We start from the raw sequence: 19,110 nt of genomic DNA, 5'->3' as shown, positions 1-19,110 counted from the left end.
TTCCTTTCAAAATATTACTGTTCATGGACAACGCACTTGGTCACTCAATAGCTCTCATGGAGATGTACAAGGAGATTAATGTTTTTATGCCTGTTAACATTCATTCTGAAGCCATTAATCAAGAACTAATTTTGACATTTGAATCCTATTTTTTAAGAAATACTTTTCATAAGGCTACAGCTGCCACAGATAGTGATTCATCTGATAAGTTTGGTAAAAAAATTACCTCAAAAACTTCTGGAAAGGATTCACCATTCTAGATACCATTAAGAACCCTTGTCATTCATGGGAAGAGTTCAAAATATCAACATGAACGGGAATCTGGAAGAAGTTGATATCGACTTTCTGGATGACTTTGAGGCATTGAAGACTTCAGTGGACTGCAGATGTGGTAAAGTATAAATTATGGTAAGAGAACTAGAAGTAGAAATGCAGCTTGAAGAAGTAACTGAACTGCAGCAATCTCATGATAAAACTGGAACACATAATGAGTTGCTCCTCATGGATGAACAAAGAAAGTGGTTTCTTGAGATGAAATGCACCCCGGTAAAGGTGCTATGAACATTGTTGAAATGACGAGAAAGGATTTAGAATATCACATAAGCTTAGTTGATAAAGCAGTGTCAGGGTTTGAGAAAAAATGACTTTAATTCTACTGTGGAGAAAATGCTCTCAAACAGCATCACATGGTTTAGCATAGGTAAAGGAGGGAAAAAGAAAAAACAAAAACAGCATTGCATTCTACAGAGGAATCTTTTGTAAAAGGAAGAGTTCAATTGATGTTGCAAACTTCACTGTTGTCCTATTTTAAGAAATTGCCACAGCCACCCCAACCTCCAACAACCACCACCCTGATCAGTCAGCAGCCATCAACACTGAGGAAAGACTTTCCACTGCAAACACTTAGGGCTACATGCAGGCTCAGACGCCCATTAGCATTTTTTAGCAATGAAATATTTTTAAAATTAAGGTATATACATTGTTTAGACATAATGTTTACACGTAATAGACTGGATTATAATGTAAACATAATTGTTCTATGCACTGGAAAACCAAAAAATTATTGAGACTTGCTTTATTGCAATATTCACTATATTGCCATGGTCTGGAACTGAACTTGTGCTGTCTCCAAGGTATGCCTGTAAACAATTCAAATAAATCTTAGCAATACTGATTTTAATACAGATCCCTGTAATTCCAAAACACATGATAAACAGTGAATTACTGCTTGATGGTGCCAAAATGATTGCTGAAAGCCTACGTAGGATTTTTTTTTTTTTTGGAAAATACTGAAGACAGTTTCCCAGGAGGGACATAAACTAATGCAACAGCACCCCTTTGTGGTGACATAAGGGTATAAAAATCATAACCAAGACCATTAATTTGTAAGGGTCTTTTTTAGAGTTTCCTACAGAACTACATTGAAATGGCCTAAGACTCATTTAGTAATCCTTTCCCTTATCTTAGGCAGAACCACACTAGTATTATCTCACCAATATGGAAGTGAACTGTGGTTTTAAAGGTCTCCAAAGGAAAGATTCCATTACTTCTCCCCATAAAATAATCCAGGGTTCTGCTTTCAGGTCTAATAAAAATAACCTAACACACGAGCATGCACCCATTTCCTCTAGTTAAACCTGCCTCTTTGGTTGAGATGAGAATCAGATGGTTGTTATCCTTTTTATTCCTTGGCATCTATGTACACCAAACTTGAAGGCCTAGGATACAGAACCATAGCAAGACTGTACAAAATGGATTTGGTCAGAGGAAGTCATCATGACCTATCTATAAAACCTTCCAAAGTAGGACCTGCAAATACCACTTCTGTTTGGAGCAGAAAGTGTTTTAATGGGCCAGAATGTGCAAAGCACATTTTTTCATTTGAAGAGCTCTTCGTCTTCCCCTCATGTAAGGTGAATCGCTGCAACCTGGGTGTACTTTATTTTTTATTTATTTATTTATTTTTTTTAATTATTTATTATTATTATACTTTAAGTTGTAGGGTACATGTGCATAACGTGCAGGTTTGTTACATATGTATACTTGTGCCATGTTGGTGTGCTGCACCCATCAACTCGTCATTTACATGAGGTATAACTCCCAATGCAATCCCTCCCCCCTCCCCCTCCCCCTTCCCCCTCCCCCCTTCCCCCTCCCCCCTCCCCATGATAGGCCCCGGTGTGTGATGTTCCCCTTCCTGAGTCCAAGTGATCTCATTGTTCAGTTCCCACCTATGAGTGAGAACATGCGGTGTTTGGTTTTCTGTTCTTGTGATAGTTTGCTAAGAATGATGGTTTCCAGCTGCATCCATGTCCCTACAAAGGACACTGATGAACATCGATGCAAAAATCCTCAATAAAATACTGGCAAACCGGATTCAGCAACACATCAAAAAGCTTATCCACCATGATCAAGTGGGCTTCATCCCTGGGATGCAAGGCTGGTTCAACATTCGCAAATCAATAAACATAATCCAGCATATAAACAGAACCAAAGACAAGAACCACATGATTATCTCAATACATGCAGAAAAGGCTTTTGACAAAATTCAACAGCCCTTCATGCTAAAAACGCTCAATAAATTCGGTATTGATGGAACGTACCTCAAAATAATAAGAGCTATTTATGACAAACCCACAGCCAATATCATACTGAAGGGGCAAAAACTGGAAAAATTCCCTTTGAAAACTGGCACAAGACAGGGATGCCCTCTCTCACCACTCCTATTCAACATAGTGTTGGAAGTTCTGGCTAGGGCAATTAGGCAAGAGAAAGAAATCAAGGGTATTCAGTTAGGAAAAGAAGAAGTCAAATTGTCCCTGTTTGCAGATGACATGATTGTATATTTAGAAAACCCCCTTGTCTCAGCCCAAAATCTCCTTCAGCTGATAAGCAACTTCAGCAAAGTCTCAGGATACAAAATTAATGTGCAAAAATCACAAGCATTCTTATACACCAGTAACAGACAAACAGAGAGCCAAATCAGGAATGAACTTCCATTCACAATTGCTTCAAAGAGAATAAAATACCTAGGAATCCAATTTACAAGGGATGTAAAGGACCTCTTCAAGGAGAACTACAAACCACTGCTCAGTGAAATAAAAGAGGACACAAACAAATGGAAGAACATACCATGCTCATGGATAGCAAGAATCAATATCTTGAAAATGGCCATACTGCCCAAGGTAATTTATAGATTCAATGCCATCCCCATCAAGCTACCAATCAGTTTCTTCACAGAATTGGAAAAAACTGCTTTAAAGTTCATATGGAACCAAAAAAGAGCCCGCATCTCCAAGACAATCCTAAGTCAAAAGAACAAAGCTGGAGGCATCACGCTACCTGACTTCAAACTATACTACAAGGCTACAGTAACCAAAACAGCATGGTACTGGTACCAAAACAGAGCTATAGACCAATGGAACAGAACAGAGTCCTCAGAAATAATACCACACATCTACAGCCATCTGATCTTTGACAAACCTGAGAGAAACAAGAAATGGGGAAAGGATTCCCTATTTAATAAATGGTGCTGGGAAAATTGGCTAGCCATAAGTAGAAAGCTGAGACTGGATCCTTTCCTTACTCCTTATATGAAAATTAATTCAAGATGGATTAGAGACTTAAATGTTAGACCTAATACCATAAAAATCCTAGAGGAAAACCTAGGTAGTACCATTCAGGACATAGGCATGGACCTGGGTGTACTTTATACCAACCCAACTCTCCTTAGAGGAGGTGTGCTCACAGTGCTTTCAAACAGCTTGAAGCTTTGGAACAATCGTATCTATTTATTTAACCTTCTTGTCCTTTGCACATCATCTGACTGCTGGACAGAACTGAAATACAAGTTGTTATTTTTCTCTTTTTAAAGTCTAACATAATTAAACATTTTCTACTACTGAACTAAATGCTACTTTGAATTTTCTCCATCTCAGCATTTTAAATATTAATAAAATTTTGATTTTTCTGTTATTCACTTGGCAGTGCTTTTCAAATTCTAGAACAAACTGAGCTCTTCCCAGTACATTCTGGACACTTGTTTTCATAGGGCTGACATTACAATACTGTGTTTCTTTCTTTCTTTTTTTTCTCACTAAATGGTTTTTTAAATTGTAATTAAGAAAAATAAGTAGTTGAAAATGTAAGCTTCCAGTTTTATCTCTAGATAGCGTTTATTTTCATAACACATAATCAGTTGAAATATATAGAGATTAGCTTTGCCCATTTTTGTCCATAGGAATGAGCTCTTAAGGGATGAATTAAACAATCGTATCTTATTTGTGGTAGATAAAGATGTGATGTGCAGAAACCTATGTTGAGGCCTTTAATTTTAAAACAATACATGGTAATAAAAGCCAAATTCATGTGCCATAATGACTTTTGATCTCTTCTGTAAAAAGGAAGAGATAGACTCATGAAAAATAGTAATAATTAACATCTGCTCTGTAAGTTCATGTACCACATGCTTTATGCCTCAAGTAGATAACATATATTGTAAAAGAACAACCAACTGCATGTTCCTGCCTGAAACCTCACTGTAAATAAAATATGAGTCAGACATTCATTATGTAGTTTTTTTGGTTTTCATACTTGTCCTTAATCATCCTCTATTATGTCTGTAGTTGATGCATATGCAATCAATTTTAAGCTATTAGCAGCAAAAAAAAAAAAAAAAAAAATTGCAGGGGACACCAATTAGGACACAATATTTTTTCTTATTCATTCCTGTGTATGTAATTACCTTGCATTAATAGTTTGACTTGTCAAATAATTTCTAGCCCAAATGAATGTAGACGTGTTAACTTTGGAGATCCTCTTCCTCCGTCTAGTGGTGATGAACTGCATAGGAAATTTTCACTATATGTTTGCTCTATAATACCCATGAGAGTGCAGCTGACACACACAGGAAAGAACAGTGCATTGAGAATGACAAGAGAGGGGTTCAAGTCCCAGATCTGCCATTACTCACTCTGTGAACTTGAGATTTCACTTGACCTTTTGTTTCTCAGTTTTCTCATCAGAGATGGAGTAATGATTATGATTTGCAGGACTGTTGCGATGGTCACACGAGAAAACATTAGGTCAAATATATTTAGACATTGATAAAACATATTTAGATTTCTTCTTTTTCTAAGAGAAAATATAAGAAACATAATATACTCAATCCACTGATCTGATCCTCTAATGGAAACCTCTGAGGCAGCCCCCATGGCCTCAGCCTCCTGGTACACAGAGTATTTAGAGTGGACAAATCTAGAGGAGAGAATCTTAATGATGTTGTGTTCAAACATCAGCCCCAGTGATGAAACCAACTGATGTCATCTGCTGTGTGACTCTCGGAGAAGGCTGTCACATGTAATTTTCTTGCCAAGCATGGTGAACTCAAATGTAATCACAAAAGAACAATCAGACAAATTACAGTAAGGGACATTTTGGAAAAAAAGCAAAATTGTTCTGAACTCTGAAAATGTCAATATCTTGAAAGACTAATGAGGTTGGGAAGTATTTGTGATTCAAGGAGATTTGGAGAAAGAAAGAAAGAAATTGTGAAAACGATATGTAATGTCATATCCTTGATTGGATCCCAAATTGGGGAGGGGTGTAATATTGGGGCCCTTGTAGAGATTTGAAGATTCCCTTTATATTAGATGATAGTAGATAGCAGTGAATTATTATAAATTACCTGACTGCTTTTTTGAGTTTGATTGTTTAGAAGAATACACTTGGTCTTAGGATAGTCATGTTCAAATATTCAGAGATGTAGTGACATGATTTTTTTAAAAAATATCGTGTGTGTTTAAAAGAACACACATTATACTAGTCTTTCAACTGTGCATCTGTAAAGAATGTCTATTAAGTTATCTCTATTAAGTATTTTCAAAAGGAAAATATGAAACAAATGATTGCTCTTAGGTATTCTATCCATTGAAGATTCGTTCAGTTAAGAATGCCCTCTTTTGTTATGCTAATTGTTCAGGGAAGGGCTCTCTTCTACAATCCCCCTGTCATCTGAGGCTTAAGTGAGATGATCTCAGGGAATCAGAATTTAAATTAAAAGGAGAGAGCTCCTTAGCAAATTTCTGTTGACTTGACTTTCTGCGTGAATCAGCTTCCTCAAGCTGGGAGTAAGAATGATCATGCTTATGGTTCCTAATTCTCCCAGAGCTTTACCACATGCTCTTCATCCCCTAATCGTTTTTCTACAATTTTTCCCACCTCAACATTTGTTAATCCTATAATGCTAAACTGCTTGCATTTCTCTATCAAATTGTATGACTTCAGACTTCTCACTCCTTTGTAAATTGTCTTACATCTGACTGTAAAGGTCTTCCACTCACTCTTATTGAATATAAATTATATTATTTATATATTCACACACACGTATTTGGCTTCTTTATCAGGCTGTAATTTCTTTGAACACAAGAGTTTGTTGTAGCAACCATCTTCAAACTCAAGCATCTAGCAGAATATCTGGTGTTTAGCAGTACACAACAAGCATTTGTTGGCTCAATACATGAAGGCAATTTATGAACTCTGAAGTATGAGGCCTAAGCTCTGATTTTTTTTTAGCTTGCACAAATTCCTATCTAATGGGTCTGGAGAGTCATGCCCTACAAACCATAAATTCTCATCAGAATGGTTTATATTTAACCCTATATACCATGACTTACTTTCCAATCTGACCCTGGCATAACATTACCTGACAAAGAAGAAAGTCAAAATATTTTACCCCAAAACATGTTTCTTTGCCATGTTTTGAAATGGTCCTGCAAAGCTGTCCTGTGTGTGTCGTGGGGGGTGGGGAGAGTGGGGGGAGTGGGGAATGTGTATTTGTAAAGCATCTCTGTTAAGGTAGCTAGATCTTTTTCTTCCAGGCCCTCCCAATCCTGAAAAGATTAAGTAAGAATCTTTAAAAGTCCGAAAAGGAAACATTTGTCATCCATTGTCTCTAAGGGCAGTCACTGTAAGACTTTGAAAGAACCTTGGTCTCCACAATCTTTTATCTTAACCTGAATATTTCCTTTCTATTGATCTCAAGTGTTTAAACAAACTCAACCAATTATCAATCCAAAAATGTTGAAATTTACCTGTAGCCTGGAACCAGCCCCCCAACACCGCCCAGCCTTTGAGTTGTCTCGCGTTTCTGAACCAAACCAATGTATTTTTTAAATGTATCTCACTGATGTCTCATGCCTCCCTAAAATGTATAAAAGCAAGCTGCATCCCGACCACGCTGGGCACATGTTCTCAGGATCCCTGAGGGTTGTGTCACAGGTCATGGTCATTCATTCATATTTGGCTCATAATAAATCTCTTCAAATATTTTACAGAGTTTGACTCGTTTTGTCAACAAGTACTAATGCTGACAACTGCAAAATGTCAATGACAGTGATATATGTCAGTTATTGGTGTTTGCTTGGTGGTACAAGAGAAGGTAGGCTACACAATTTGGCATAAAAGTAGGTGACTTTAGCGCATGGAAGCTTTGGAGAGAGAAGAAAAAGCTAAATTGGTGAAAAGTCAATTGTACTCACACTACCCTTTTGCCGAGACCCCAGATTATTGTTTTCAGAGCTGTGGCATCTAAGGTTGCCAGAGCACCATTAGAAAGTTTGCACCTAACAGCATCCTCCAGGGTATTTTTCCCCAGGTCCAGCCACCCCACTCAAAGCCCCTGGGAGTAGCTGAGAGGGAGGGACCGCGATAAGAAGGAAAGAAGGTTGTGATGTACTCTACTCTAGGCCACTCCCTTGGCCTCACTTCCTCACCTCCTGTCTATCTGGGTGGTGGGCTTTTTTTTCTTTTTTTCTTTTTTTTTTTTTTTTTTGACTGAGTCTTGCCCTGTTGCCCAGGCTGGAGTGCAGTGGCGCAATCTCAGCTCACTGCAACCTCTGCCTCCCAGATTCAGGCGATTCTCTTGCCTCAGCCTCCTGAGTAGCTGGGATTACAGGCATGCGCCACCACGCCAGGCTAATTTTTGTATTTTTAGTAGAGACGATGTTTCACCACGTTGGTCAGGCTGGTCTCGAACTCCTGACCTGGTGATCCTCCCGCCTCGGCCTACCAAAGTGCGGTGATTACAGGCATAAACCACCGTGTCCGGCCGGGTGGTGGGTATTTAAAAATCCCACTCCTGCTGTGACGATACATAGAGGACTCCTCCCTGCTTAAAAAGGAGCTAGGGGCTGGGCGCGGTGGCTCACGCCTGTAATCCCAGCACTTTGGGAGGCCAAGGCAAGCGGATCACGAGGTCAGGAGATCGAGACGACCCTGGCTAACATGGTGAAACCCCGTCTCTACTAAAAAATAGGAAAAATTAGCCGGGCGTGGTGGCGGGCGCCTGTAATCCCAGTCCCAGTTACTTGGGAGGCTGAGGCAGGAGCATGGCGTGAACCGAGAGGGGAGGTTGCAGTGAGCTGAGGTCGCCCCACTGCACTCCAGCCTGGGCTATAGAGCGAGACTCGGTCTCCAAAAAAAAAAAAAAAAAAAAAAAAAAGGAGCTAGGGAAAGATGGTGTGCTGCCCTCTCCTGGCAGCTTTGGCAAATCTTCACGTAGCTCATGAGACTTAATCAGCTGTGTTAAAACGTTCCAGTTTTGTGACTCATATTGAGAAGACCAGCAGGACAGGAAGGGGAGAGACCTTCTTTCGGTTCAATAGACTGCAGTAGCGAACAGCTGTTTGTCACTGGGGATTTTCACACTTAAAAACATTTTTTTTTTTTTGCCTTTGTATTTGAATTTAGCTGCAAGAGTATTTTTAAAGATTCTGTAGGCATGTAACAAGTGCTAAATCACCCAAGGAGGAGGTCTCCATGTGTTTAGTGAAACTGTTCAGCAAAGCCAGGGCAGAACTATAGAAAAAAAGAAAGAGAGAGACAGAGAGAGAGAGAGAGAAAAGAGAAAAGTTCAGCTTCAATAAACTTACGCAAAATTTTGTGAAGAGAATATCTAAATAAAGTTAAGTAAAATTTATGGAGAAATTATGTAATATTTGTGCTATTTGCAAAGATAAAATTCTATATTATTTGTGGAGAGAAGGCTTCATAATCCCTTCTGTTCTCAGAGACTGTTGTATCACTCAAGTATGGAATGTCTTTCTATCTTTCTAGAATGGTTTCCATGATATAGTTTCTCCTAATATTCAGAAACCTTTGTTTGTTTTTGTTTGTTTTTGAGATGGAGTCTCATTCTGTCTCCCAGGCTGGAGTGCAATGGCACAATCTCGGCTCACTGCAACCTCCGCCTCCCGGATTGAAGCAATTATCCTGCCTTAGCTCCCCATTCCCTGCCCCCGGTGACTGGGATTACAGGCTGCCACCACGCCCAGCTAATTTTTGTATTTTTAGTAGAGATGGGGTTTTGTCATGTTGGTCAACCTGGTATTGAACTCCTGACCTCAGGTGATCCATCCATCTCAGCCTCCCAAAATGCTGGGATTACAGGCATGAGCCACTGCGCCCAGCCTAAGTCTGCTTAAAAGAAAAAAAAAATCCATTTTTAGGAATGAGGCCTGGCATGGTGGTTCATACTTGTAATCCCAGCACTTTGAGAGGCTAAAGTAAGCAGATGACTTGAGGTCAGAGTTCAAGATCAGCCTGGCCAACATGGAGAAACTCCATCTCTACAAAAAAAAAAAAAAAAAAAAAAAAAAAAAAAAAAAAAAAAAGCCAGGCATGGTGGCAGGTGCCTGTAATCCCAGCTTCTTGGGAGGCTGAAGCAGGAGAATCTCTTGAACCAGGGAGGCAGAGGTTGCCTCCCTATGAGTCGAGATCGCACCACTGCACTGTAGCCCAGGCTATGGAGCAAGACTCTATCTCAAAAATATGCATAAATAAAATAAAAATAATCATCAAGTAAATTTTTAGAAATGAGTTTAGAAGAGATTTCTCTTCCAATGTGAAGTGCAGTCATTGCGTTATCACTTTGCATTATCACTCTCAGTGGTACTTGCATTTCAGTTCTATTCTCTAATTTTTCTCTCTCATCCTCAGTAAGTAGGTAAAACTGGTAAGTAACTAGCTGAGGTGGGCCTATGTGATGACTGTGCAGAGCCACAGTCAACAGTCCCAGTGTGTCTGCAAGTTATTATAACAGTTATACAATGACATGCTAGTTCATTTCCACCCTTAGCATTTATTTATTCATTCAATATGTATTGAGACAGCAAGAAATTTCCAGGATAAAAATAGACATTCTCAGGCCTCAAGAAGCCTCCATTCTAATGCAAACAATTATAAGCTGAATTTTTGGAATCAATACATGCTCCTTGGAAAAATGAAAAACACATTCCATGGTCAGATACATTTGAGAAACATAAGCAATATTATATCCCTTGCTTTGCAATTTCCACTGCACATCAGCACATTTGAAACGCAGATAGTAGAGAAATTTACTTAACTTGACTTTCCCCACACTGCTTTACTGTGTAATAGAACAAAGGGTAATATTCCTCAGACAATGTTCCTCTCTGATACAAAAATAAGGCCTTTCATGGATATGACAGTAAGTACAGGGAAGAGACAGAGAAGGGAGATGCTGCTTGGGAAAGATAAAAAAGCCTTGTGGATAGGAGAGCACACTGATCCCAGACTTGAAAAATAAGCAATAGTTTGCCAGGAGTCAAGGACTAGGGAGGGTGTTCCAAGAAGAAGGAAGAGTCAGGCAACTCTTGGAGGCATGCCAGGAATATTTAAAAGTGAGACAGGGCCGGGCGCGGTGGCTCACGCCTGTAATCCCAACACTTCGGGAGGCCGAGGCAGGTGGATCACAAGGTCAAGAGATCAAGACCATCCTGGTCAACATGGTGAAACCCCGTCTCTACTAAAAATACAAAAATTAGCCGGGCGTGGTCATGTGTGCCTGTAATCCCAGCTACTTGGGAGGCTGAGGCAGGAGAATCGCTTGAACCCGGGAGGCGGAGGTTGCAGTGAACTGAGGTCACGCCATTGCACTCCAGCCTGGGATAACACAGCAAGACTCTGTCTCAGAAAAAAAAAAAAAAAAAGTGAGACAGAAATAATTGTGGCGGGTATGTCCATGAGCCTGAGGTGTAGCAGGTGAATGGAGACAGGTCATGGACAAGCAAGCTGAACAGGAAGAGCAGAGCCAGGTCACACGGGGCCTTGAAATCCAAGCAGAGTTGTTCATGATTCATGCTGCCAGCAGTGGGCACCCTTAAGTATTGTGCATGGAGAAAGTCAACTCTGATCACTCTTTTGCTGCTGTGAAGAATGGATCTGGGAACAGAGGGTGAGTTTAGAAGCTGGAGCTGGGAAAACGGGTGAGAGACACTAACCCTGTGATCAAACTGCAGAGTCATCTTGCGAGACTGTTTGGATTCAAGAGAAAAAAAGCACAAATCATAAAGATGCTGGATTGGCCCCCGTCGCCTTCTGTACTGGTGTCCTGGGCACATCCTGCTTCTCCCTAGCGCTCCATGCATGCTTACAGTAAAAACAGTGCTTTGTACTTTTTTGCTCAAAGCAAATGTTAAACATAGCCCATGTTTTGGATAAACGAATGACTGAAAATGAACACATTTAACCCCTTCTGGTCTAAAGTGTGCTTTTGTAATTCATTATTTATTTTATATGGATGTAGAAATCAAAATCCTTGGAAATTCCACGAGGCCTGGAGACTGTGATCGTCGGATATGAGTGTTCGGTTTCTCCAAGGGTAGGTCCCTTGTTTCATTATTTAGGTTTATATCAGACAAGTGACAGTACAGATTGTGTTCCTTCCTAGATCGTTCCTTGAATGATAAGCAACTTTGGTTCTGTTGGTTTCTCCCGAAAAGCCTCCTCCCCTTTCATATGCAAAGTTGATTGGGTTGGTTAGGATTACTCTTGACACCTTTTGGTCCTTCAAATAACTTTCTCATTTTCTGGGAACGAAGTCATTAAATGCAGCATTCCAAATACCATCCCTGTCAAAATAACTGACAACTAGGGATTATTAACTAGCTGTAATGCAGCATTTACTTTAGAAAACAAATGCTTTGAAGTGACAGTACAGTTGGGGTTCCCTCCCCCCACTTTAAAGTGTCTGTCCATAGGATCCTGGGGAAATCCAGAAGCCAGATACATTTTGGTGAATACATCTTGGTCTTTTGTGTTGTTGGTTAAATCTACACCAGTACTCTGGAAGCTGATATCTATGTGTGCATGTGTGGGCGAGGATATGTTTTCTTTTCAGAATGTGGAAAGTGTTTGATGTGCTCAGGTGTTAATATTCACAGACACTTGTGCACATGCGCAGCTGCAGGGCTGATGTCTTACCACACTAGTCCATGGTCCACAAAAATATAATAACCAGTGAATGGAATTTAGCTTTCTTCCAGGAGTTACATTCCCAACCTCATCTCAACCTTGGAGATTTTGCTCCTAGGTGGCGCTCTGCTTAGTTGAAGTCCTAGTTGAACTTGTCCTCTCCTGTGAAATTTTAGTCTCGAAAAGTCAAAAGTTAAGACCTGGGAAATTGAAGAGTGATTAAATCAATGATGAATGAAAGTGAAGGGAGGTAAGTTTTCAAAAGAGAGCAAATTCAGGGACAGGCACAGTGGCTCACGCCTGTAATCCTAACACTTTGGGAGGCCGAGGTGGGTCGATCACTTGAGGTCAGGAGTTTGAGACCAGCCTGGCCAACATGGTGAAACCTGTCTCTATTAAAAATACAAAAATTAGCCGGGTGTGGTGGTGCAGGTCTGTAATCCCAGCTACTTGGGAAGCTGAGGCAGGAGAATCATTTGAACCCAAAAGGTGGAGGTTGCAGTAAGCCAAGATCACGTCACTGCACTCTGGCCTGGGCAACAGAGCTAGACTCCGTCTCAAAAAAAAAAAAAAAAAAAGAACAAATTCAAAAAGGAAGCTATATATGAGGCAACTATGCATAAAGCGGGGGTTTGGTATATAGAACCACCTGGTTTTACATCTTAAGTCCATAAAGCCACTCAGTAGTGTATAAGACGTTCAATAGGTAACAGAAACTCTCTAGCCTCAATTTTCTCATCCGTGAAATGGGTATAATATTACCTACGTCAAAAGTATGCTGTAAGAACAACATTAGATAATACAGCATTCTGAGCACTGTGTCCAGCACAAAAGATGTCCTCAACAAAAGCTATTTTAGGAACCCGATTTATCTGGAGAAGTGTTTTTGACATGAAGGATAATGTTCATTTGTAGCACAGAATGAAGGACAAAGATTTGTCCAACAGGTGAGCTGGGTGCTAGTGCTAAAGATCTCTAGTGCTTCTTGAGTGAAAAACTTATGGCAAGGATGTATTTATTATTCTGAATGAAGTGTACAGCAGCTCTGAGCCAGTACTGACAGCATGTAAACATTTATTCCTAATGCACATGCAATTTAAGTTGGAGGTAAATTTACCCACAAGTTAGAAAGAATACTCCTTTCCGGAAAGACTCTCAAGCTAGCTGTTTCAAATATGTTAATGGAAAACAAAAGAATCAAGAAGGAATTCTTCCATTTAACCAGTCATGATTTTTCTGTTCTTTTCCTTTTCAGTTGACAAAAGAGGGATAATGATCTCCTTTCCTGGAAACTCAGGTTGAATTAAGGGATCTACAATGCACAGAAGATGTCATAAATCCTAGTGAAAACAGCTGCACATATTCATAAATAATGCATAGCACTCTGAAATCACTAGCTGTGATTCATTTTTTCCCCTCCTTAAAAAGTATTATTTTTAAAGGCATACTACTTAAAAGTTAGAGAACCTAAAATTGCAAGATTAAAGTAATGAAAAAAAATTCAAAACAAACATCATCAAAAGATTTTGTCATAGATTTCTAGAGGCATTTTGCTTATTATCCCGAACAACACATACATCTTCTCTGTCATAAAACAGTTTTGTTTGGTTCAATTTTTGAAAGCCAAGTATAGATTGCAAAGTGCACTTCACACGCTAGGTGGCGCCATGTATCCACCTAGTGTTATGCTACTTTTCCACAGGCTGGGTTGGCCCGCCCCGTCTGAAGCCAGACATTCGTTTTAATAGTTAAATCGATATATTTTATAATGTGAATGCTTGCAGGCATTAAAAAAAGAGGCATTTAAAACTGGTATGGGGAATATTTAAGTAAATGCTGAGGTTGGCAAAAAAAAAAAAAAAAATGTGTCCTGTGTCTCTAATACCTGCTGTCCAGACCCTAGAAGATAATAACTTCCTCTATAGACTTAATGTTTTCATTGTATTTACTCATACCTTAATTTGAAGAGGTGAGTAAGTAGTATTGGGGGCAGGAGAGCTGACAGTTCTGAAATGCTACCTGTAGCCAATTTCTACTTACTTTGCCTCCAACCCATATATGAGACCTACAAGGTAAGAAGAAATGCCAGACCTAAACTCCCTATTACATGGTAAATAACTGAGTATCTAATTTTGTAATTATGAAAGAAGGAGTAATGAATATAATCGGCTCGAGTGGGGTACCAAGAATAACGTGGGGGGAATCAATTTGCCTCAGGTGCAGGCAATAATGAGACGCAGGGTCTATGGAGAACTTAAAACCAGTGATAGAACCAACTAGAAATCTGTCTGCTTTTTCTTATCACCATGCACTAGCAGTTCTATACCAGGTGGGTGATAGTGGGGTGGGCTAAGCATTCCTTCAGTGACTATTGCCTTTGGAATACCACCGACTGAACTACTTTCCTCTTTAGAATTTTCCAGCAAGCAGAAAAGTTGAATCTTTTGGAAAGAGGAAAAGCTGTTAGGAAAAGGAGAAAGAATTAGTATTTTTCCAATGGGTAATGTCTATCCAGGACTTTACACACCTATGTTATCATGTTAATCCTCAACAACAACCCCAGACTCAGAAAGGTTCACCAACATATTCCAGGTCTCACAGCCACTAACCGGTAGAGCTAGCATTCTAATAAATCTTTACTTCCTGTAAGTCTCAGGTTCTTGTCTGTCTTAGGTTTTCCAGTGGTAAATCTCAGGTTTTTGAGTGGTTAATAGCATAGCCTTTGACATTTAATAAATACAAAACCTTGGATGAGGTATGTAACCTCACTCACTTTGGTATCTTTGATTGTGATGTGGGATAATAATAGTACCCATCAGTGAGGACTGTAGGGAACACACGTCCAATAATGCAGGCGTGCTCTCAGCCCAGTCCTGGCACATGGTAAGCACATCAGAGGTGACAATAAATGGCACATAATGTTCATTATGCAAACTTCACCTAAGAACCTTGAATAACATTTTGTCCCTCCCAGACGGTAAAGGATGCTGGAGTACGTACTTCTGCTACTTCACACCTGTAGCTTTGGTGGTTTAGTTGATAACTCTGACCTTGGATGCTGAAGAGAGGGACACGCACAGGTACCAGGGACAGCAGAGTCAGATAACAGGCACCCTCAGAGTCCACTGGGCCCAATCCCCACCCTTATTTGTCAATTGGCTCAAGACTTTTTTGAGAACATCTTCTTGCTTATTATATCCTCCTTGCTCTGACAGAATAAATGACAAGGTTGTTGGTGGCAGGCATGAGCTTGTTTTGTTTTATTCCACTCTATAATGGAGTTACTGAGAGACTGATCATGGAACTTCCGGACTTTAAAAAGTGACCCCCAAATATTCTGCTGCATAAAGTATGTAAAAGTGAATAAGCATGTAATGGCTAAATAATATGTAAGTTACTTAGCCCATACTGCGGCTCAGTTGTAAAGAGTTACCACCCTCTGAATTCTTTGTATTAAGGTAGAAAGGAAATAATTCCAACATTTCATTTTACATATTCCTTGAATCAGCTGCCATTTAAAAGTAATAACAAATTTTATTTTCTGCCTTAGATATGACATTAATTAAAGTTTATAGAGAGCGCCACAAAGAACTAAACCTAACATTTTTATAAAACAATCTGACAGGACTGTAGAAAGCACACATACGATAATGCTTTTTATATATTTTTTGCACTTGCATTGTTTTAATGCAACTATGCTATAATACTTGGTAACAGATCAACTTAGCCACTGACGTTCTTATTTGTAATATGAATTTATTCCACATTTCACAGGGCTAGATCCAAATTCTTTGGTAAATATCATTTTTATAACAAGCATAATTTATTTGTAACATAATCTTTGTTAACATAGCACTTTATTCCACAATTTAAAGTTAGTACAGAGGAACGCTTCTCAAACATGATTCTGATGTTGTACTGTGAACTTGGTGAGGGTGTTCCAAGTCCTCCCCTTAGGGTTTTTCATGTTTGGAAATATACGTAAGATTGACATGTATGCAGAAGGAAGCGAATAATAAGAGCCAATTTTAAGATGTATCACACAGCCTGATAGAAGCCGTGTGGTGGTGAGAAGCTGTGTATTAATGAGTTCAGATTTTGCTGGTTCTGTTCTGTGTGTTGTTTCTGCTTTTCTTCCATTTCCATCATGTGATGTAATCATGAGCATAGAATCAAATCAGGTGTATAAATGTACAAATGGCATGGAAAACATGTTCCCAGTTCAGGTCTGATAGGAGAATCTGGAATATCACAGAATCTCAGAAAAAAAAACAAACAAACAGAAAGAAAACACATTTGTCCAACACTTGAGCAACAGATGATAGAGAAGGGGCCTTTGGTCACACAGAGTCAGGGTGGCACATGCTCTCCCATTACATATTCTGTGGCTCTCTCGTTCCCAGCACTGCTTACTCCTGTCCACTGTAGAACGTTAGTCTCAAAGAAGGAAAGACTTGAAATTGTATCCAACTGATCAGATAAAATGTCCTTGGTCTATAGGACAAAGGGCTAAATTAAAGCATGCATGACTTTGGCAAAACAAGTCATCTCCGTGCTCATAGTAGCCTGAGAATTCTAAAGAGAAAATATTTTTGAAGTTTTTCTACTCTTACATTTTACGGTGTTTTGGATTTTGTTTTTACTTTTCTTTTCCTTTTTTTTTTTTTTTTTTTTTTTTTTTTTTGAGTAGTTTTAGGTTCACAGCAAAATTGAAAGAGGTTTCCCATATTGCCCTTAGGACTTGTTTTTGTTTTTCTGCTTGATCCTATTGAAGGCAAAAATTAAATGAAGATGCAGCTTTGCAGCCTTTAAGATTACATTATTTAGAGTTGGGGTGGGCACCCAGGAGATGAAATTAGATTTCTGGCTGGGCGCAGTGGCTCACGCCTGTAATCCCAGCACTTTGGGACGCTGAGGCAGGTAGATCATGAGGTCAGAAATTTGAGACCAGCCTGGCCAACATGGTGAAACCCCGTCTCTACTAAAAATACAAAAAAAATTAGCCAGGTGTGGTGGCAGACACCTGTAATCTCAGCTACTCAGGAGGCTGAAGCAGGAGAATCGTTTGAACCTGGAGGCAGAGGTTGCAATGAGCTGAGATCGCACCATTACATGCCAGCCTAGGCAACAAGAGTGAAACTCCATCTCCGAAAAAAAAAAAAAAAAGAATTAGATTTCTGATTTCACACTCTAGGCCTTACTCTCCTGCCTCCCCTTATTGTTAGCCTTTCTCACACTCTCCAGGCTCCTAGGCATGTTTCATGTGCAAATGTCCTATCTGGAAAGTTCAATGAAAGCTCAGAACTCACAGACCCTGCTTTGGAAATATTAAGGACTGAAGAACAGGAACGAAATCAAACTGAGAAAAAAAATTTTGAAGCATATATACAGGAAGATGTTTATAGAGAGAGATGCTGAGTAAGTCAACAAATGATGACTGAGGGCCCCACTTTGTGCTGGGCATTGGCGGAAGACCTCTGAACTAAGCACAGTCCTAGCAAAGAAATTCACCTAAGTCCTTCACCCTAGTCTTCACATGTACTAACCCCACATCCCTATCTTTGGGTTGTCTATCTTCTTTTTTCAAGTCTGTAGAAAACAATTCTGGCATCTGAGCATGTTCAGAAATACACTCTAGATATGCATCAAGCTATGGACCCCCTGACATGTTCCATTATCCAGGAATGCCGGCCAATGCTGGTGTAATGACACACCTGTAGAGCCCATGGAAAGAGAGAACCCGCCTCTGCTCCAGAGGCAGCCCTGGCAGGCTCTCATTCTCCAGCAAGGTCGTCAAGCAAAGGGGATGTTAGGAGCTTGGTGAGAGGCCAGGGGGCTGCTATGAAAAGGAGTAAGCATTTGCTAAGTAATCCTGAAGGGGCAAGTTGAAAGGAACGGTGCTTACTCGCCTGGATAACAGCTATTAAGTATACAGAAGGGACTGGGTTGGGCAAGTTTTGTCCTGGGTGGTGAGGACACAGGTATCATCACACACAGGACCCACAGAGATCATGGCTTCAGAGGCAAAGCCCTACGTGGTTTCTAAGCACTCTGTGTAGGTTTCTAAAGAGATTTGGTCTGTCAAACTTTGGAATGTGTGTCCAGAGGAAATTACAGGTGACCTTTTCTTACCTCCCTCCTCCAAATCAAGGATGATCAGAGATAATTCAGTTTAGAGTGACAAGCCTCTGAAGAAGTTGAGGTTTCAGTTCGACACTTGGGTCACTCTTAGCTTTGTAATTCCTTGACATGAGAATCTGCTAGTAAAAAAAATATGTGTGTGTGAGTGAATGTGAGTGTGATTGTGTTTGTGTGTATGTATGTATGTGTGTGTGTGTGTGTGTTAGTGGAGGCTGTGGCTCCCACGTCCTTCCTTCCTAGAAAAACGAATTCAAACATGTCTTGGGAACATTTTTCCAAGGAGAGCTGCAGTTCTGTTTGGAGACACATCTTAGCTGCTCCATTCTTGCAGGAAAGCATGGTTTGATATGGCCTGTACATCAGCTGCTATAGCATCCCCTGTGCAGCAAGAGTATAGATGGCACTGTCTCCAATGGGGCCACTGAAGAAGGAGGCTGAGATCAGCCAGAGATGGAGGAATCACATGAACATCATCATCATCTGCTGTGTCTAAGAGCATTCACATCTCTTTCTTCTGAGTACACGGCTTTCTACTCTATTACAGAGGATACAAAAGAGAAAGTAACGTGCTCCAAGTTTAATACATGACTCCTGTGCAGTTTGACTTTATTTACTAAGAAAATAAATTAACTTTCTAATGGTAGGCACAAAAATTCAGTCTGATTTCCAAAGATTTCTATGACAGTAAACGCAGAA

At 39.9% G+C, this 19,110-nt stretch overlaps 1 protein-coding gene across 7 annotated transcripts in view; it reads right to left on the bottom strand.

Annotated features, from left to right (window-relative positions):
• LOC105481327 (neuronal tyrosine-phosphorylated phosphoinositide-3-kinase adaptor 2) overlaps positions 1–19,110 on the bottom strand; it is a 325,733-nt gene that overhangs the window by 53,479 nt on the left and 253,144 nt on the right. The window contains exon 7 of one of the 7 annotated variants that reach the window (XM_011740835.3): positions 9,659–18,949. The exons of the other annotated variants lie outside the window; for them this stretch is intronic. Within the exon in view, the coding sequence (XP_011739137.1) occupies positions 18,914–18,949 (36 nt within the window). The 3' untranslated portion in view covers positions 9,659–18,913. Of the gene's footprint in view, positions 1–9,658; positions 18,950–19,110 lie in introns of those variants that run through there. 7 annotated transcript variants of the gene reach the window in all.

Source organism: Macaca nemestrina, chromosome 11 (assembly GCF_043159975.1).
Source record: "Macaca nemestrina isolate mMacNem1 chromosome 11, mMacNem.hap1, whole genome shotgun sequence".
In the NCBI taxonomy this organism is placed as follows: domain Eukaryota; kingdom Metazoa; phylum Chordata; class Mammalia; order Primates; family Cercopithecidae; genus Macaca; species Macaca nemestrina.
This window is presented reverse-complemented; position numbering and strand designations above follow the sequence as displayed.